The sequence below is a fragment of the Prinia subflava genome, chromosome Z (genome assembly GCF_021018805.1).
Source record: "Prinia subflava isolate CZ2003 ecotype Zambia chromosome Z, Cam_Psub_1.2, whole genome shotgun sequence".
Lineage (NCBI taxonomy): Eukaryota > Metazoa > Chordata > Aves > Passeriformes > Cisticolidae > Prinia > Prinia subflava.
In genome coordinates this window covers 13,905,613-13,923,118 of record NC_086283.1, presented here as the reverse complement: position 1 = coordinate 13,923,118, position 17,506 = coordinate 13,905,613, and the positions used below count along the sequence as shown (strand labels likewise).

At 39.5% G+C, this 17,506-nt stretch overlaps 1 protein-coding gene across 2 annotated transcripts in view; it reads right to left on the bottom strand.

The window, feature by feature from the left end:
- The window catches only part of SNCA (synuclein alpha), a 65,163-nt gene that overhangs the window by 34,127 nt on the left and 13,530 nt on the right, over nucleotides 1-17,506 (bottom strand). For both annotated transcript variants that reach the window (XM_063423377.1, XM_063423378.1), the window contains exon 4: nucleotides 14,988-15,133. In XM_063423377.1, the coding sequence (XP_063279447.1) occupies nucleotides 14,988-15,133 (146 nt within the window). The remainder of the gene's footprint in view (nucleotides 1-14,987; nucleotides 15,134-17,506) is intronic.

The following is a 17,506-nucleotide window of genomic DNA, read 5'->3' as shown; positions in this document are numbered from 1 at the left end:
TGTCACATTTAAAGCCAGAAAAAAGTACACATCCCATTTATTTCCACCTTCTAGAGACTTATTTAATCATTACTCAATAATGCCTGGTGGCAAAACTCTCAGGGTTTCGGTTTCTTGTTTTGTCAAGGAAAATTACTACAATTTTTCTCTCATATACAACTTCACCAGATGATGACTGAGATTATTAACAAAAATTTGAACACTGCAGCATGCACTGCTCCAATAAGAAAAGATAAGCAGAAACAAGGCACAACTGTTCAAGTAAAGAACTCAAAAAAGCCCAGATATGGCAACACCCCAAGGGCTGATTTTACTTAATAAAAACTATGAACTCCTTTTAGCTAGTACACTTAGAGATCTGACTAAGAAAGCCTACTGTTAACCAGAACAACTACAAAATAACATACTAGCATTTTTAAAGTATGCTAGAGTTCTACAACCCAGTTCTATACATGTATATCTACTTACGATTATTTTATGTTATCAACATGCCCATTCACTTATGCTTTTTTTTTATTCCCCTGCAATCACCTGTCACACCTTCCTGCATTCCTGAATGGCCCCAGTGGCTGCAGTTCTGTTCATCTGCTCACCAAAGCACTGTTGGGTAGCTGGAGAAGAGCAGAGTCTTACCCTTGATGCAATTTTAGTTTTAACATTAATGTACTACAGCATGTAGGCCTGTTTAGCACTCCTGAACGAAGACAGACACAAGAACCAACCACTCAAGCATGAGCATGTTTTTACAGTGAATGATTCGCATTCATATCCAAACTCTTTCCAGGGCTAGTCCACAGAGCATGCAGGGGTTGCACTCCTGTCCTTCGATTTTTGGAACTGAAGCCATCTGCTTCTCGAGAGAGACAGATCAAGTCATCAGTCAAAACAGGAGCTTCTTGGTCCATCTCCCTCACTCCTTGGATCCTACTAGCAGCCCTTCAAACCTTCTGTTAGCTACTCATCCAAAACAAGTAAGGGAAGGAACTTCATGCAATGCCTCACTGTGAGGAAGATAGCTCCTTTTAGTCAAAGATGACTTGTATTTTTGCACTTCTTGGCCCCCCTTCTCAAATCAGTCTCAAATTCTGGCCACATGCAGAATGACACTTGGTGAAAGCACAGTGTGTTCTAACAAAGAGCAACTAACAGCTAGCTGGGTGTTTTGAAAAACAAGCCACAATGTCTGGAGATGAGCCAGCCAAATTCCTGCCTCTCCTCCAGAAGAGGTTTAAAAAAGCCCAAACAATCCAATGCATCTCAGATATCACAATCAGAAGTTATGTGATGGTCTTACAATAAGGCACATAACAGATGAGATACTGTAATATAAAAGTTCTTCAGAAATATGCTACATATAGTAGCTTGAAATACACTCATGATTTTAACAGCTACATTGAAATGTTTTTTGCAAGTAGTCGACAGGTCACGTCAAAACAAAAAAATACAAACGATTTCAAGTTTTCTTCCTTCTGAAAAATATTTGGTAAATGCTATGACAGGTTTGTTCCTCTCCTTGAATGCCAGATACATTCAACTAAATGTAAAGAAAATACTAAACGTCTACATGAGCTCTTACTTCTCCTGGATCACTGCTATATCTTAATAAAGATGTATCTAGCCAAACTACATCAAATTCTCCTGCATAGCTGCTGCAGATAAAAGTCTTCTACCTGTTCACCCATGGACAAGCAAGATTTGACAGAATTTACAAATTCGACAGATTTACAAAAATGAAGCTGAGCTTTAGGGTAATAAAAAGCCTACCTTACTTGCACATTGGTCATTTGTAGGAAAAGTAAGAAAGCACCAATCCAGTTCTGATCTCCTATCAGTTTACCTGGGAGATCGGGGCAAGAAGTGCCCATAACAAACACTCTGCATAAATTCTTTACACTTTGTTGAAACAGTCGGCAATACCACTCCCAGTGATGGGCAGTCCCTCCCCTTGCCATGCTGGTAAAGAGGAGATTGGTGTCTATCAATACACAGTAACAAGTCATTGTTACTTCCACAGGACTGCTGCAGAGATCATGGCAAAGGAGCAAGGAAGAAAATGGCAGGGGGGTTGGAAGCAGGCTGTCTTTAAGGTTCTTTCCAACCCAAGTCATGCCAACATTTTCTGATATGATGTTGTACTGGACTGATGGAATAGCTGGCCAAACACTGTGCACCCAGTGGAAACCAAAAGGAAAGGTCTCCTCTACAGGACACAAGAGTGCTTGTAGGAGAAATGGACCTAAAGCCCAGATTTTATCAGATTATAGACTTCACTGGACAGATTTTAACTCACTGGAAAATTTAGAAAATATTCTGATTTTTATTTTAAACATAGAAAATCAATAAACACAAAGCCCATGGCTGTAGATTTTTCTTAAACTTAATCTCTGAAAATTCCTTTTGTCCTTTTGTGCATACAAACCCATTGAAACTCAAGATCCTCAGAATCTGATAAGTTTCTTTCTCCTTGGGGCAAGGGGGACTAATTAGTGAGCTAGTGAGATGCCAGCATACAATCTAGGAACATTTGGGTGGATGTGATGGTTTGCACAGAGCTCAAAATATGCCTCAGGCATTGAAGGGGGGAACAAGAAAGCAGAAGTGGAGGACAGGACATGATGGACACCATACAGATCCTTTCAGATAATTTGAAATCTTAGCTGAATCTGTGTCCCTGTAAAACAATCCCTCAAATGCCCTGCTTTTCCAAACTACTCCAATTTTAGGTGCTAGGATAGATATCCAAAGCAGTCAGCACTTAAAAAGCTCTGCTACAAATAAGTTTCCTGGCAATTAGCAGAGGGACCAACAGCAGGAAAGATGAAGAACACTTATAAAAAAGGATCTAAAATGCAATTTCTTCTTTCCAAGGGATTCGTGTTTATTATCAATGTTAGACAAAGTTGGAATCCATTGCACATCCCATATCACAGTTTGGGCACTTTTTCTGTGTTCTCAGAAGCAGAAAAATTTCTGGGGAGCGAGTTCTGTGCCAGCATCCCATACTCCAAGAAAACAGGATTAGAGGTTGCCTCATGGTGTTTGAATGCAAGGGGAATAGAGAACTACCTTCTCTCATATATGGCCACTCTTCTCCCTAGTCAAATATCCCCTGCCCAGTCTTTCCATCCTTCTTGAATCTGGCTCACCCCCACCATTGGCTTTGATTCCACAAACAGACATTTGCTAACTAGGGGATGCAGAGAAAGGTTGGTTTTATCATCTGTCCCAGTCAAGTCAGTTACTTAGGCCAACTTTAAATCCAAGACAAATAGCGAAAACTTGAAGAAACTGAATGTCCTTAAGTCTCTGTAGAGCACATTAACCTTGACCAGCTATGACATTCTATTTTATTTCAAGTACAACCAATAGGTCTCCACATTCTCTTTATAAACTCTGCATACCAGGATGAACTCTCCAGTCTGATTCTCCTTCAGGAGGCCTGCAAAGGCTTCCCTTCCCATAATGTACCACACAAAATCTAGAGGCATAGAGCTGAGCTAAGGAACACAGAGGCTAGGAAAGGAAGAAAAAATAATCCACCACTACTCAACTGTCAGCAAGATGTTTACATTACTCCAAATAGATTCCAAAGCAAGATCTAAGCTTTGCTTTTTAAAGTGGTTTAATTATTTCTCCCAGCCTCCCCTATTTCTCAGTTTGGACAACAGCTGGCATTTACAGCAGTCCAACCAGCCGCATTATAAAGCGTACATCCGAAAACTAGCTCAGGGAAAAATCTACAGAAACAGCTAAGACTTTAAAACTCCGTCTCATAGATGGTGTGTAGGAGGTGGAAAGAGGCACTGCTAAATCTGTTACCTTTCCTGTGAATGATGAGCACACCATCCCTTCCAAAAATAGACTACAGAGGAAACATTATGGTGGTGACTGTGAAAAAGCAAGCTCACTACTCTGACTCAGACGTCAGGTCATCTGTATGTGAACACATAACCTCCTTCAAAGCTACTGGAATAGCTGTTACTTAGGTTTTTGTTTAAAAAGTAAACACGTGGAATCTATTCAAAACAATGATGCTTGAAAAAAAAGTACCCTCATTTCAAGAAGTTGTTTTGTAAATTCCACGCTAATGAAAGGTAACAACTGACATAAGGCTCCTAGTAAAAGTCTCCATCTTCCGCCTGTTGGTTTCACAATCCAGCACTGCATTCCATCATGACAGCCATCACTAATCCCTCCTGCCTTCACCTTTTAAACTTTTGCTTTGCAAATAGATGTTCATAAAGCCTGTGTCCATGTTGTGGACAAGGAAGTGAGTTTAGCTGCTAAATGCATTGGTACAATATCATCAAATATAACAAACACACTTCAGAAAAAATTCTAAGACCATGGTAGGGATGAGGAGAAGGGAATAAATCTTTCTTCCATCTGAAGATCTGTGCAAAGCCAGTGACTTCACTCATGACCTGTTAGAATAACTTTCTCCAGAGAGGGAAATTAATTCAGCCTCCAGCTCTATTTGATCTCTGACCTTTCTCTAGAAAATAATTTGCATAGAGTATGTCTGAACTTGGTCAGTTACGTCTTGAGGGATTTGTAAGATCAGCTGCTGCATGCACAAAATTAAAGACGACCCAGCCATTAAAACCCATGCTGCTAGGAATTTGAACAGAACCATTTGTTCAGATCAACCATACATAGTATTAGCTAAGTCACACAGGGGTTAAACAAGCATCTCTGAGTGCAGTTCTTACATGGCTAAGGTATACTGGTTGTTAAGTAATGAACTGAAGTGTTTGATGCCACCAGAGTAATATTATTTTTAATTGACATAAGCACATTCATTAGTATATTCATTCAAAGTATAAGTGTTTCATGCACACATTATCATCTTTAAACTGTATTATGGATATAAATTCTACCAAGCTGGCCGGCAACTGCATACACGCTTGCAATTAAATCACACATTTCCATACGTTTAAAGGATGAACTTTTTACAAATTATTAGCTTAATAATTAAGAACACTTCAAGTTAGAAGCCATCAGATGCTCACAGTGAGTTCTCAACACCAGAGATGTTAACAGGTTTTACAGCTTCCAGTCTCCTTCCTGAAGACTCATACAAAATCAAGAGAACCTGTGAGTCTTAAAAGTGCTCTGTCACCCAGCTCAATTGCCCTTGTCATTTCCTTCCCCAAACACATTTTGCATTGCAAGCTGTAAAAATAATTTTCTTTAGATGTGATAGCTTGTGTCTTGCCTTCTTCATCTTGAATGGACGTTCCCTGTTAGAAATACTCTCTCTAAGGATAAGTATGTTGTTGACACACAACCTGACACCTTAATTGAATTCTTAACACCACTCCAGGGCAATGTATGCTCATTTAGACCACAAATCCTTCGGGCCTTAAAACCATCACAGGGAATTAGTAAGGGGCAAAAAAATCCACATATCCTTCTTACAAATAGGAGCACATGAAGAAAGAACTACATTACACAATTAAAAGGTATAGCAGAGGTCAGCCAAAGAAGCCCAGAGCCTTTGCTTCATCCCACAGCTCCTGAGAAGAAACATGCATGGCTGAAATGGTAGTGGCAAGGTATCAGCTACTCTAGGTGATGCCCCTTCTACACAGGATGGAGTGGGAGGTGAGACAGAGGGATTAGGCTGCATCAAAGGCACAAATCCTGTTTTATGTGCTTCTGAAGGAGAGGGAATTACAGACAGCTCCTCTTTCTGTTCAACCCACCAAGAAGGGTAAAATAGCTCTTTGCTGGCTGCATCTCCTCATCTTGAGCTTGCTTTTGACTTTTCTGACCCAAGCCTGACACACCCCCAGGGCATATGCTAACAACGCACAAGGAAGTAGCTCTGAAAGCTAACACCAAGAGCTTGGAGGGCAATCAATATGTCCAATACACTTCAGAATCAGGCTTTCTGCCTGCTTCAGTCTTGCAAAAAGCATGCTTTTTTGAAGGACAACTTTAGCATCTTACACCTCCAGTTTCCTCACAGGGAATATTTTGCATTAGATAAGCCACAGCCAAAAAAGATGTTTGCAATGTAAATGTTCCGATGCATTTCTGAGACTTTCCATGTAGCTTTGTCCAGTAACAAATTCTGGTGTCCACATATGTCATGGAAACTTTTGAAACACTTTGAGACAAGTACTTAAAAACTGAAAAATTACTACCAATCGTCCTTATCCAGACCACTTAACTTCCTCTAACAAACAAATTAACACAGCTGAAAGCAGGTGAGAGCCAGAGTTTAACAGTTTACTGCAGAAAAGATGAATCATCTCTTTTATTATGACTTAGCAGCTTTTTTAAAAAGTCCCAGACATCTGCAGGCTATGTCCAGGCTTTTATCTCTTACTCCACAGATTCTTTAGGAAGTTCTATCAGTGGCTAAAATAGCCACAAAAATGGTGTATATCATATGACAGCAATATTTGCTAATCATCACCAGTATTCTGATATAAATGTCTTCTGATAGTAACAACAACATTGCCAGTAATTAGGTAGTCCCAATAAGGCATCCCACCCTACCTGCTTTCATCCTCCCTCTCAACCTACAGGATTTCTTTGGGAGGGAGATGACACTGGATTCACATTCTGAAAACACAGATTAATCTCCACCTCCACAGAGAAGCATTTACTCACATTTCAGTTCTTGAATTTTATACAGCCCTCATCATCACATCAATCTAAGACCCCAATTTGCTACTCATGCCTGTTAACCATCCCACTGCAGTGCTTTGCTGAACAGAGTGGCAGACAAACACACATTGCAGTGCTCTGCCAAAATGTCATTTCAGCACCATAAACTTCCACTGCTAACTAAAAAAATCTGCCAGCTGCAGTCCTTGGCTTTTACAACATCAGCGACCAGCTACCATCACAAATCCTCTGGAGACAATGACTTCCAGATAGGCACAGAATGAATCATTTAAGCTTCTTACCTTCCAAGTCTTACACACTCCTTCTTGGCCAGCAGAGGGAAAGGGCACTGAAATGTGGCAGAAATACTAAGGAGACACTTACAGTAATCTGCTAGTATTTGGAAGCTTATAAAACCCTTAAGTTGCATAAAACCAGCACTTTACAATCTGCCCAGCTGTCCTGGGTTACATGAAACTATTTCCCATCCGAAATTGCCGAATCTTCCATGCAAAGTGCACAAGAACAGGAATACTTGGCACAAATATATATCATCCCCAAATGAACTTAAAAGTATTCCTCTCACCAAGCAGCACCTTCCTGAATATTTAGCAAAGGAGTGGCAACTATTTAGAACAGGAAAAAAAAAAAAAATCTGTGAGTGCTGCATGAAATCTCATAGATGGATGCATAGAAGAGACTAAGACACTGTGAAATGGAACTGGTTCCATAGTTAGCCTGAGAGAATTCCATAATGCAGTGGTCATACCTACACATGGGAGATCAACACAGAAGCCTGGAATGTGCTGTGGGGGCATACTAGGTAAGTTACACAGAAACAGGAGATGGAAGGGAGACCAGAGTAAAGAAGAGGGAGGAAACAGAGCAGACTGCAGACAAGCAAACCCTTAAAATAAATGCAAAAGCCAGCCTCCTGGTGAAGGATGGGGAATGTCTTTTGGTTCTCCCTCATACGCTAAAGAAAAAAAAGTGTTCTGCTATTTATAGATATTATAAATATTACCTCATTAGAATGACGTGAACAATTTATAGTGGAGAATGTGTTTACCCTTTTATCAGCTGGCAAAGAATTCTTGGAGACCAAGGGAGACAGGCATATTCAGTTTAAGATGGTGGTACTTAATTTCTCCATAATCAAAAATAAATCTGAGGTTAAGCAATTGTTAGAAAATGAAGGGCAATATGATGCCACCCAAGAGCTCCTCAACTCAACCTCTCCATGGGTAATTAGGAATATATTATGGTCAGAAGTAGTGAAGGCAGCAGGTAGACCCTGAACATCAGTCTGCACTAAAATGTTCTCACAGCATGGAAGCCATTAGGAAACCAGGAAAACTCACAAGACCTTCATATTACACTGACATTTGCTCCTGAATTAATGAAGAGCAATAACCTCCAGGATATTTTGATAACACCTTATAAGTTTTCCTTCCTCAAGTTCTGCTTAAGTCATATATAGATGCATGGAAATGCTTTGACAGAGAGTACACGGTCCTCCTTCAAATACTGCTATTTTGCATTCTGAGAAAAAACACTGGCAACATGCCCCACAGTAGAAAAGTATTTTCTCTGCTAACCAGGGAGGTCAAGCACAAGTTGCTATGCAAAATTCTACCAGCACTTCAACACAAAACCTCTGGCACTTTTACCTACAGTCACCCATCTTCCACCTTCTGGTTTTTTTCCCCCAAATATTGTTACTTTCTGTGCATATTCATTTCTATATTGCCCAGCCTAATTTTAAATATTTCAAACAATGGTGTTCAAAGTGACATAAAATTAATCTACTCACATCCAGAAGTGCTACCAAAATATGCGCATACCTGCCAAGAAGGATGTGACAGGTAAGAAAATCTTACAAAGGAAAAGAGAGGGAGAAGAAAAACATTGTATTTTCTTGCTGGCTTTGTGGCTTCTGTACCCTTCCTATTAATCAGCATATTTTCTGTGGGCATCATTAGCATATTCCATCAAATAAAATTTCCTGTAAACATGAGAGTCTGCTTCACACACTTCACACACTGTTCTTTACTGTGCCATTAGGCAGGATCCAACATATACTAAACTACATATGGGAGGCTTGCCCATGTGAAAACACCAAGAGAAAACAGAACTGCATTAATGTGGCCTCAACTGCAACTGTAATGTGTTTCCAAAATAAATTCAAACCACTAAATCAAAGCCACTTGCATTCCAACACTCAGAATTTATACCGGATTGCAACACAATTTCACGGGCCTACTGATATTCATACCTCTATACAACCTACATGAGTCATGAGCTTTCCCATCAAAAAAACACATGTACTCTCATGAGGAGGAAATTAGACGGTGCACATAAAGCAGAATCAAAATTTTAATATCACCTGCCTATGGATGCCTTACAATTTGTAATAAATCAGCTTGCTGTTCCTAGAATATGGATTAGCTTTATAGAATGAATTTGTCACAGATATTTTAGTACAACACACCATCATTAATTCTGAGATCAGTAAGAAGAGCTCTACCAAAATAAATCAGTCCAGCTACACTACAATCAAAGAGATATGTCAGCTCACTGACAGTTTCACTTCCTTCAAGAATTAAAAAAAAACAGCTAACAAAGGCTTTCTCTTAAGAGGGTCTTCTGTCAATCAGCTCCTGAGCAGTGTGGATCCCCTAATGGGAAATCTATCCCTCATCCTTCCACTCTCAATCAATCTACAGACATTAAAAAAGAAACACTGTAATAGCTGCTAAATATCCTCTTTGTTTTGCAGCAGTCACTCATATATTATGCACAGATCAAGAATAAACAATAAGGGAAAAAGAAAACCCACCCGAGACTATATGCTGGACACATTATGATTCAAATATAAATTTGAGAGCAAGTGTTGTCTGACTGATGTTCAGCTGTGGATATCTGAGCATAGGCCTTCTCCTATAAACCACCTGAACCACTTTGGTTTCCTTGAGGAAGACAGACTGCATGCTAGTTATTCCATCAGAAACCACACTATGCAAGCTCGCAGGGCCAGGCTGATGGGGCACTGAGCAACCTGCTCTAGGGGAAGGTGTCCCTGCTTGTGGCAGGGCGTTTGAAACTAGGTGATCTTAAAAGTCCTTCCCAACCAAAATCATTTTATGTTTCCAAATCACTGCTGTATTTGCACCCACACACCAGCCAGCAGTGTCACATCAGAACAATGGAGAGGCCCACCCTGGACAACCAGAAATCCCATCTCTGTGCACTGCATAAAATAAACTGGCACTGCTTGCCACTGGCATAAAGGGCTAGACCTACAACTGCCTGGCAGGCCTGCTGGGGATCTAGATTATTTAATGTATTTAATCAAATTTATCCGTTCTCTACTGTGACTTTTATTAGAGCTATAAAGTGTAGAAGTAGTTGAGGAGGGAAATTACATGCTGCACCCCTAAGGCCTGCTTGCTCTACAGTAGCATCTGGCAAATAGCACAAAAATGGAATGCAAAGGTGAAAAAACTCTCTAATTCCCTTTCTGAAAAAGGAAATTGAACATCTCTGCTCCAGAGCTTTTTCTTTGTGTTTTAGCCAAACTTTTCAAAATTAATTTACTAACCTATAGACTAGAAAGGAGGGGAATTGTAATTCTTCAGTAAGCCAAGCATCCTGTACAATATACAGAACACTAAGATGGTCTGAGAACCAGATGTTAATATTCTATCAAAATACATGATTCCACCTACGTCCAAATTCTGCAATGATTAGACCTACTTCTAGAATCTTATTGACAACAAAAAAGTTATTTCTGCATAAGATTTCTACAGAAGGGTTTCTAAACTGATCTCTGTTTCTAAAAATCAAAATGTAAATTGCAAAACCTCAAGATTTCATATTCAGCTTTTTTGAGTTCTTTAAACTACAGATGGTAATCAAAACTTGGGAACACACAGGAATCTCAGTTTGCAACTAGACAAATCAGAAATCTTTGAAAGAAGTGGCATGACTTATATTCAAGAAATTGGTGCTTAATGCAGCAAAAGAGCATCCGTCCTTCTGCCACTGAAAGACAAATTTTCAGAGACACTCAGAGGATTTGCATTCCTTCTACTAGTAAGATTTCCCAAATGAACAAGTAACAGATGACTTGAGTATCCTGTGATGATTGGTGTCTTAATCAAAACTAAGTTGCTCTCACCAAAATTAAAAGGTGCTTCATCATGTATTTAGCCTCAGCAATGCACTGTGTCTCATGGAGCTTCCCTGTAAGAAGGATCAAAAAGCCTTTGACGTATTCTTACATTTGATTGTGCTGATTCCTCAAAGAGGATTCATTCACCCTGGCTCTGAAAAAAGTATAATGTCTGGGGAAAATTTTGGTGGTTCACTAACAGAGAAGGTACAACTGACATGGAAGAAGGTTTCAAGCACCAGCACCTTGTTATCTAAAAATCTTATATACCTTTTCACTGTAGCCTCTCATGAGCAGTTCCACACAGCTCCATCTCTTTCTCTCCTTCTCTCTTCCTTCTCCACTTCCAGCTCTCTCCTTCCCATCCCCAGCACGGCCACCTAACCCTGTCTGTTCCTCGTACCACGTCTGATCCTCTCTGTCCCTGCACGCCCTCCTGTCCCTTCCTCCTCACAGCAGGGCCAGTAGACCCCAGCTGCCTCTGTCCCTGCTAACTCATCTTTATCACACCAGAGCTGGGAGGGCAAGGCTGTTCCCACTGCTGGATAACCAACACAGCTGCAATAGATCAGGGGCAAGATTGCCTTCAGCACCATCTCTGTCTTCCCACAGTTCACAAGATCAGCTGTTCTAGAAAAGGAAAGTAGTAAGTAAAGCAAGAACATCTGTGGGTTCCTCTGCACTGAATGTGCTATGACACTCTTTGAATTCTAAGGAGTGCCAGGAAACACAGGGGGTGGGGAGATACAGCAAACTTGCCATTGCTTTTACTCTTCTATATTAATTTTCACATAAAATGCAATTACCAAGGGCTCCTGGTTAACTTGTATTTTCTATAGAAGAAAACACCTAATGCCTAAATTGTCAGTCTTGACATATAGAGACTTTTTCACTGAAAGCTTCATGATTAAACCAATGAGTTGTATTACCTGCTCAGGAAGTGTATCACCTACCTACTTGTTACCTGCTACTGTAATTTTGTGTTTTCAGTGCTATTTACTGCAAATGTATTAAATTAAGAGACACCAGAAAAAAAAAAAGGTTTTAGCACATAGAGATACCAAACATGATCCATACAGAACCCAAAAATCTTAAGAATAAGATCTGTCTATTTACTTTAGTAAAATCTACAGCACATGAAATCTGTGTGACTATAGCTTCACAGCGTACTCACTCAAAGAACCTTGACATTTCAGCTTGACTGGGAATTTTGGTGCTAGAACAGTAAAATAAAATTACTGCATTAAAAAAAAAAATTAATGCATGGAAATCATAGAAGTTGGCAACTGTTTATTCTTGACATGCCAGGGAACCAAATGACATGGATTCAGTGAGGTTGAGAACTTCAATTTGTCAATTACCTATCTGAAAACAATAAACTTTGTAATCTGTACTTTGTTTTCACACAATATTATACAGTAGATACTCACGTGCTGGTACATCCCCTCCAATTTGTGTCCATACATTCAGGCTGACTTGCAAATAGAACATTCAAGTTCATCTCTGCATTAAATGCAGCTATCAATGATTTTTACTTTTTAAGAACTCATTCAGAAGACACACTGTACACAGAAATATATATAAAACTCAGAGGCACACAATAAATGTTTTGTCATTCAGTAAAACACTGCTTACAGTACATTAGCCCTTTTATAATTAATTTGAGCATACTAACCACCACTACCCTGGCTGTGTTTAGCAGTGAGCTTCTGCCAAAGCAGAATTCCCCCAGGCAGCCTCAGATGGGCAGGCTCAAGTCATGCCTGTCTCTCACTGTCTCAGCTCTCACTCCACACTGCCTGCTTACACCAGCTGCAGGGCAGGTGGGTGACGATGGGGTGTCACAGCAGCCCTCCGCCTGGCCTCACTCAAGCTTGTGCTTCATGCTCCAAAGCATGCCAGTTTTCAAGGCTGCAGGAGGCCCGCTTGGAGAAACCTCTCAAGCAAGAATTTTACCAAGAATTTGCCAAGTATTTCCTTTGCATAATTATCATTATATCTACAGATTAAAAAAATAATTAAAAAAAAAAAGAGAGAGAGAAAGAGAAAGAAAAAAAGAAAAAGAGTGTCTTTAATTAGTTGGAAGTCAAAACCAATCTTCCATCAAAACACAAGAAAAATGCCAGTCACCACCAGAGACTGCAGGCTTTCACACAGGCAAGCAGCCTCAACACACAACCTTACAGAGACAAATGACACAAAGTTATACTGATACTTTGAATGCCTGGTTGGCACCTTCTGTTATCTCAGAAAGACTCACCCTGCCTCCTTCAAGGGACCTGTGTCCCACTGCTATTCTGGATGCCCATATCTGTCCTACCCAACTGTCAGTTTACCTGGAAAATCCAAACAAAAATCTATCTCACCTGCCTCTGAGCTGCAAAGGAATGCAAATCCACCAGGTTTTAAAATAACTTTATGTTACTCAGTTTTGATATTAACATTTTTGAAATGGCTACTCATCCCTTACAAAGCCAGTAAAAGACAGAGATGCGAGGCAGTCCAGGAGGAGCCACAGATACTCATCATCTACATGGCAATACTGCATAGATGACTGAGAATCTCAGTCTGAAAATACTGGTATCAAGCCTCGAAAGAATGATTTTACATATCTAAAGAACAAAATACCAGTTGAGAAGAATGTTGCTATTAACAGGAATAATATCCATGTGCATTAGGGATGCTGTTTCCTTTCACAGATGTGATTTTATTCTGTTACAGCCATCACGACTTAGACTTAAGCTTTAAAATACAGAGAACAGATTTAAATGAAAGTCAGCAGACATTTGTTTTATACTTTATAATTACAGGGATCTCTGTCTACAGAATGGGATAAAAAAGGCATTAGTTATGGTCAATACTAAAGGGGGTAATTGTGCATTACAGCACTGATGCTTATTACAGTGAGTTTCAAGAGCTGTGAAAAGAAAAGGATATTCTCAGCATAAAACTATGCAAGAGCCTTAGCAGAAACGAAGGGCAGAGACTACTGTGACCATGCCATATTCATGTATCCCCTGGCAGTTCATCAGATTGTCCATTTTGCAGATCTTCCCACACAGGTTTTACAAAGGTCCACGACCACAACAAAAGCAAGATGTTCCTTATAGCTAAATAAAAGAGGACTGAAAAAACCCGCAGAAATATTGATTTGAAAGAGAATTAAACTGCTTGGGGGATGTTTTCAAGACAGTTCACCACAGTGAAATGAATGCCTACCACAACGTAATATCATTTTTGCTCCCCATAGTAAAACACCAAGAGGATTTGTCAGACAGACAGAACTACAAAAAGGATAAAAATCTCCCATTTTTAAGGACTCAATTTTTACAACTCCTCTGGACATGAACTGAAAACAAGATACACAATAGAACTTCATGCTAAATTCCATGACAGCCATATTTTTGTGTAAATACTAAACAGCACAAAAGGAGGTATTTGCCTCTTCTGGGTTATTTTTGTCTCCAAAAAACCACTATACACATTTTGGAAAGCGTCGTTTCCGCTAGCTGGGGTCACTTTTCACCTAGTGTCAGTGGAAGAATATTAACTACATTGTATGAATAAAATTACCTACAGTGTTTTATAGGATGACCTAGAGCAAATTTAATCTGAATACCTGAGGCTATTTGGAGGCATTTTTGATATAGTGTCACTGGAAGACAGTGACTCTCCAGCTAGATCTCGACTTTGGATGCAATGTGACTAACCAGTCAGTGGATTGGTACACAAACCCCACTCTCTACAACTAGAGAGGATACAACTTGTGCTCTTCATCCTGAGATTTGCTGTTTGACCTTTCAGCTCTAGCAGATTGGTTTTCAATCCCAAATTACTGGGGAAAAGTTATATTTCCACAAAACCATACAGCTATCCTACAGCAGCAGCCTCCACTAGAGGCTGCTAAGTTCAGAACCACCACCAGATCACACTTTAAACCATGATCCAAATTAACTAAGACATTTCAAAATAGTAAAGTTCCATGCCTAATCCTACTCAAGTTCCCAGATCCTGCAAGTCACTCAAAATACAAGCTATAAACAGCAGACATCATCTTTGCTGTTCGTTTGGCACAACACAATTCATCCTGCATTCATATGGCTGAGAGACAGAAAGCACTCCATCTGCCTCTCAGTTCATGAGCCCCTCACTGCTCACTTCTTCACCTGGAAAAGACTGTAAATAAACAAACCTGTTTGGCCAACTGATCCTTCTTCACCAAGCCAGTGGCTGCAGCGATGTTCCCTGCTCCCTCTACCGTCTTCTGCGCCACTGCCGTCACTCCTGTCACCACAGCTCCCCCAACATTAGACACCTGCTCTTTGGTCTTCTCAGCCACTGAGGAGAAGCAGAAGATGGAAAAAACACATTATGCCTCCAGGAGCTGTAAGTTTTTCAGAGAATTTATCACTGACAGCCCAACATCATGAAAAGCCATAAGGCCATTACATTTTCTGTACCCCAAGTGGATCTTAAGAAATGAAACTATCCATCTGGTAACACTGGAGCAGCAGAGGTAAAAATAAGCCTTAGCTAGGACTCAATTTCTTTCATGTGAAAGACATCTGACATTCTCATTCATGTCTAACTGCACTTTAGGGAAGAAAAGGTATTATTTAGGCACTCTTATTACATCCATCTCACTATATAATATATCCTAGTTCAGAAATGCATTCCAATTAGTCCACCAAACACTTGCTGCATGATACAGGGCATGGAAGACAAGATTTTTTGCATTACACTCAAAAAACATTGATTATTCTTTTTGTATTTATTTTCTAAGATATATTTCATTAAAACACAGATCTATCAATGCTCAACACCAAGAATTTCAAACAGAATCTTTTATCTGACTCCACTGAGATTTTTGCCCCAATGCTGATACATAATATACTAATTTATAAAAAGATTGAATGCCAAAGCAAACTGGATTAATAGCTAACTTCCAAGCCCCAGGGAAGCAACAACTCATTTAGCCTACATATACATCAGCAGTTATCATTCTACCTTTCAGAATATCACTGGGGTCTGTCTGCTCATTCATCCCCAAGGGCTCTTTCTGACAGCAGCTTGAACTACAGTGAAACTGCTCTAAGAAAAGGGATGGAATTACTTCATGCCTTGAAGTTAACATACCCAGATTTTTAGCAAAACACACGTCTCTTCTAAACAAGAGAATGCTCTTCACAAACATCCATCATACATTTTTTCCATTTTAACTAATGCTACACTTTCCTTCAGGCTAAATCTGATCCAATCCATAAAATGTATTCATAGCTTTATCTGCATCCTTTATGAGCACGTGTTGGATTCTGCTTAAAAGTTAGGCTACCATTTCTGAGTCTTTTTTTTGGGAAGCATATCTGAAAATCACATATTCTGTGGATAAATTACATTTCTTGAATTCCTTACATGAAGAGCATCATATCCATATCACAGGGCAGACAGCATGCATTACTATGATTGATATTAAATAGCAAAAATTAGGAAAAAGCTAGACAGCTAAACATCATGACTAATATGCAACTTTTATTAAAGACTCAAATTATAAGTATCTTTTGACTGAAAATGGGGGCAGATAATTTAATGCTCATGCTAGCTAATTTAAAGGGGAAAGTTAGTAACTAATTAAGTATTATCTCTATAATGAAAGAGATCATAATAGAGTAGAACAACAGACTACACATTGTCTGAAATTAGAAACTGAAACTGAAAAAGTCTGTTTCAAATAATTCCCACACTATAGATGCTAATAATCTAAAAGTTCATGAGAAATGTCATTGTATATTTCTGCTACTCTACTGCTATACTTTTTTCAGGGAAAAAAAACCCAAAAGATAACCAAAGGTGGGTTTTGTAGAAAAGCAAATGTTGCCCCCACGGAAGGTTTGACTTAATGCTAGGAACTGCAAAAAGACATCTATTAAGATGCCCCATTTGATTATTACCAGCTACAGACCACAAAAAGCTTTGGATTCTATGAATGAAATTTATATGGGAAGCTTTCCACTAGTTCTTGCAAACGCATATTCAGATGTGTGTCCTCATAACACACTATATCTTGCAAAGCCTAGTAAGACCTGATTGTGCTTAGAGTCTTTCAGAAAGAAACTGAGTAACATTATGAAACAAACTCATTAATGTTGTTCCAAATGGCAAAAATAACTCTTAAAAAATAATGTAGTATCTTATAAAAGTAGATTCAAAAATCCAATCTTCCAATAAATATTTAAATTAAAAAAAAATAAAAGAAGAGGAGTTATGTTTTGGCTATGTTTCAATACTGCTTTTTATTTTTCCTCTGTCTCATTCATTTTCTGGGATAGATCATGGGCTACATCCAGAGCAGCATAACCAGCAAGTCAAGGGAGGGGATTCTGCCCCTCTGCTCTGCTCTGGTGAGAGCCCACCTGCAGGGCTGCATCAGCTCTGGGGGCCCAGCACAGCACAGACACGGACTTGATGGAGTGAGTCCAGGGCATGCCATCAAGATGATCAGAGGGATGAAGCATGCCTCCTATGAAGACAGAGAGCTGTTGAGACCCTAATAGTGGTCTTCCAGTACCTACAACTTTCAAGAAAAAGGTGGAGGGGGACTTTGTACAGGATCATGTTGGGACAGGGCAGGAGTAGATTACTTCAAACTAAAAGAGAATAGGTTATATGTATATGGAAGAAATTCTTTACTATGAGAGTGGTGAGGCACTGGCA